Consider the following 1,496-nt stretch of genomic DNA (forward strand, 5'->3'; position numbering starts at 1 on the left):
GTGTCCATTGGTTTTGCTCATATGCATGCATACAAGTCCTTTGGTTGATCTCTTACCCCCTCACCCCACCCCCCACCCCCTGCCTTCTCTCATGGGTTGTACAGTCTGTTCGATGCTTCTATGTCTCTGGTTTTATTTTTGTTCATCAGTTTATGTTGTTCATTATATTCCACAAATGAGTGAGATCATGTGACATTTATCTTTCTCTGACTGGCTTATTTCGCTTAGCATAATGCTCTTTAGTTCCATCCATACAAAAAGGATTTTAAAGTGGCTGACATTTTCCCCAAATAAACATTTTCAAGGGACTAGAAACTCTCTAATCACTAGCATTGAATGCGAACCAAGCACCTGCGTTTTGAATGCTGTTTTATGTGCATGAATATCGCTCACCATACCTGCTGAACTCTTAATCGCTGTTTAAGAGGCCCTTCCCCGGGAAGCCTTTCCTAATTCCTCAGCAGGGGTTGGGATGGGTGGTTCAACTTCCCACTCCATTTATGCAAATTGTGAACTGTATGTCTAGGTTCTATTTGCCCCAATTGCCCTCCCCTCATCCCACCTATTTTGGTCAGGTGTAGGCAGGCAGTGTAAGGCCTCCTGCATAGAGTTGGTCCACCATGCCTTTTATTACACTGAGCACATTGCATTGTGATGATCTGCTTGCCCACTGCCCCAGGAGAGAGCTCCCTAAGGTTAAGGGCTGTCTTCTTCTCCTATGCCTACCACACTACTGTGTTCAGCCAACGTCACCAAGAAAAGGAACACAGTGTAGATGCTACTGTAGTTACAGGGAGCTAGACTGACAGCATTCACTCACATCTTATGATTGCATGGGACCCTTCTTTTGATGTAGTTGTGCATACTTTCTGCACTGACAAAGGCTGAAAGGGCAGAGGAAAGATGAGATTTAAAAGCTGCTACCTAGCCCTAGCTGGCTTGGCTCGGTAGATAGAGCATCGGCCTGTGGACCGAAAGGTCCCAGGTTTGATTCCAGTCAAGGGCACAGGCCAAGGTTGCAGACTCGATCCCCAGTAGGGGGCCTCCAGGAAGCAGCAGATCAATGATTTTCTCTCATCACTGATGTTTCTCCCTCTCCTTCTCCCTTCCTCTCTGAAATCAATAAAAATGTTTTAAAAAATAATAATAAATAAAAGCCGCTACCTACCTCCCAAAACAGTAATGAAACACACAAGCATTGGAAAATACCCATGCACAAAAGTGTAGTCAGCCGACCTTCCACAGAGTAAATCTGCTGTGTGACCACTTCCTGCCCACCAGAAGGTAGAATTCATTTTGCCACCACTTTTTCAGTTCTTCCTTGAGGAATTAATAGGTGAGTTATTACCGATACTTGCGCGACTACAGACCAACCTGTGGTAATATGCAAAAAGGAGAAAGTGAGACTTGGCAGGAGCCCACGCACACACATTCTTTCCACCAGAGATTGGCCCTCATTCAGCTTGTGCCCCGGGACATTGTGCAGGAAACAGACA

General features: G+C 45.5%; 1 protein-coding gene across 1 annotated transcript in view; it reads right to left on the reverse strand.

Annotated features, from left to right (window-relative positions):
• SLC9C2 (solute carrier family 9 member C2 (putative)) overlaps positions 1-1,295 on the reverse strand; it is a 46,317-nt gene extending 45,022 nt beyond the window's left edge. Inside the window, exon 1 of the mRNA XM_006089002.3 lies at positions 1,169-1,295. Within this exon, the coding sequence (XP_006089064.1) occupies positions 1,169-1,295 (127 nt within the window). The remainder of the gene's footprint in view (positions 1-1,168) is intronic.
• Between the last annotated feature and the right edge of the window lie 201 nt (positions 1,296-1,496).

The sequence above is a fragment of the Myotis lucifugus genome, unplaced genomic scaffold (assembly GCF_000147115.1).
Source record: "Myotis lucifugus unplaced genomic scaffold, Myoluc2.0 scaffold_54, whole genome shotgun sequence".
In the NCBI taxonomy this organism is placed as follows: domain Eukaryota; kingdom Metazoa; phylum Chordata; class Mammalia; order Chiroptera; family Vespertilionidae; genus Myotis; species Myotis lucifugus.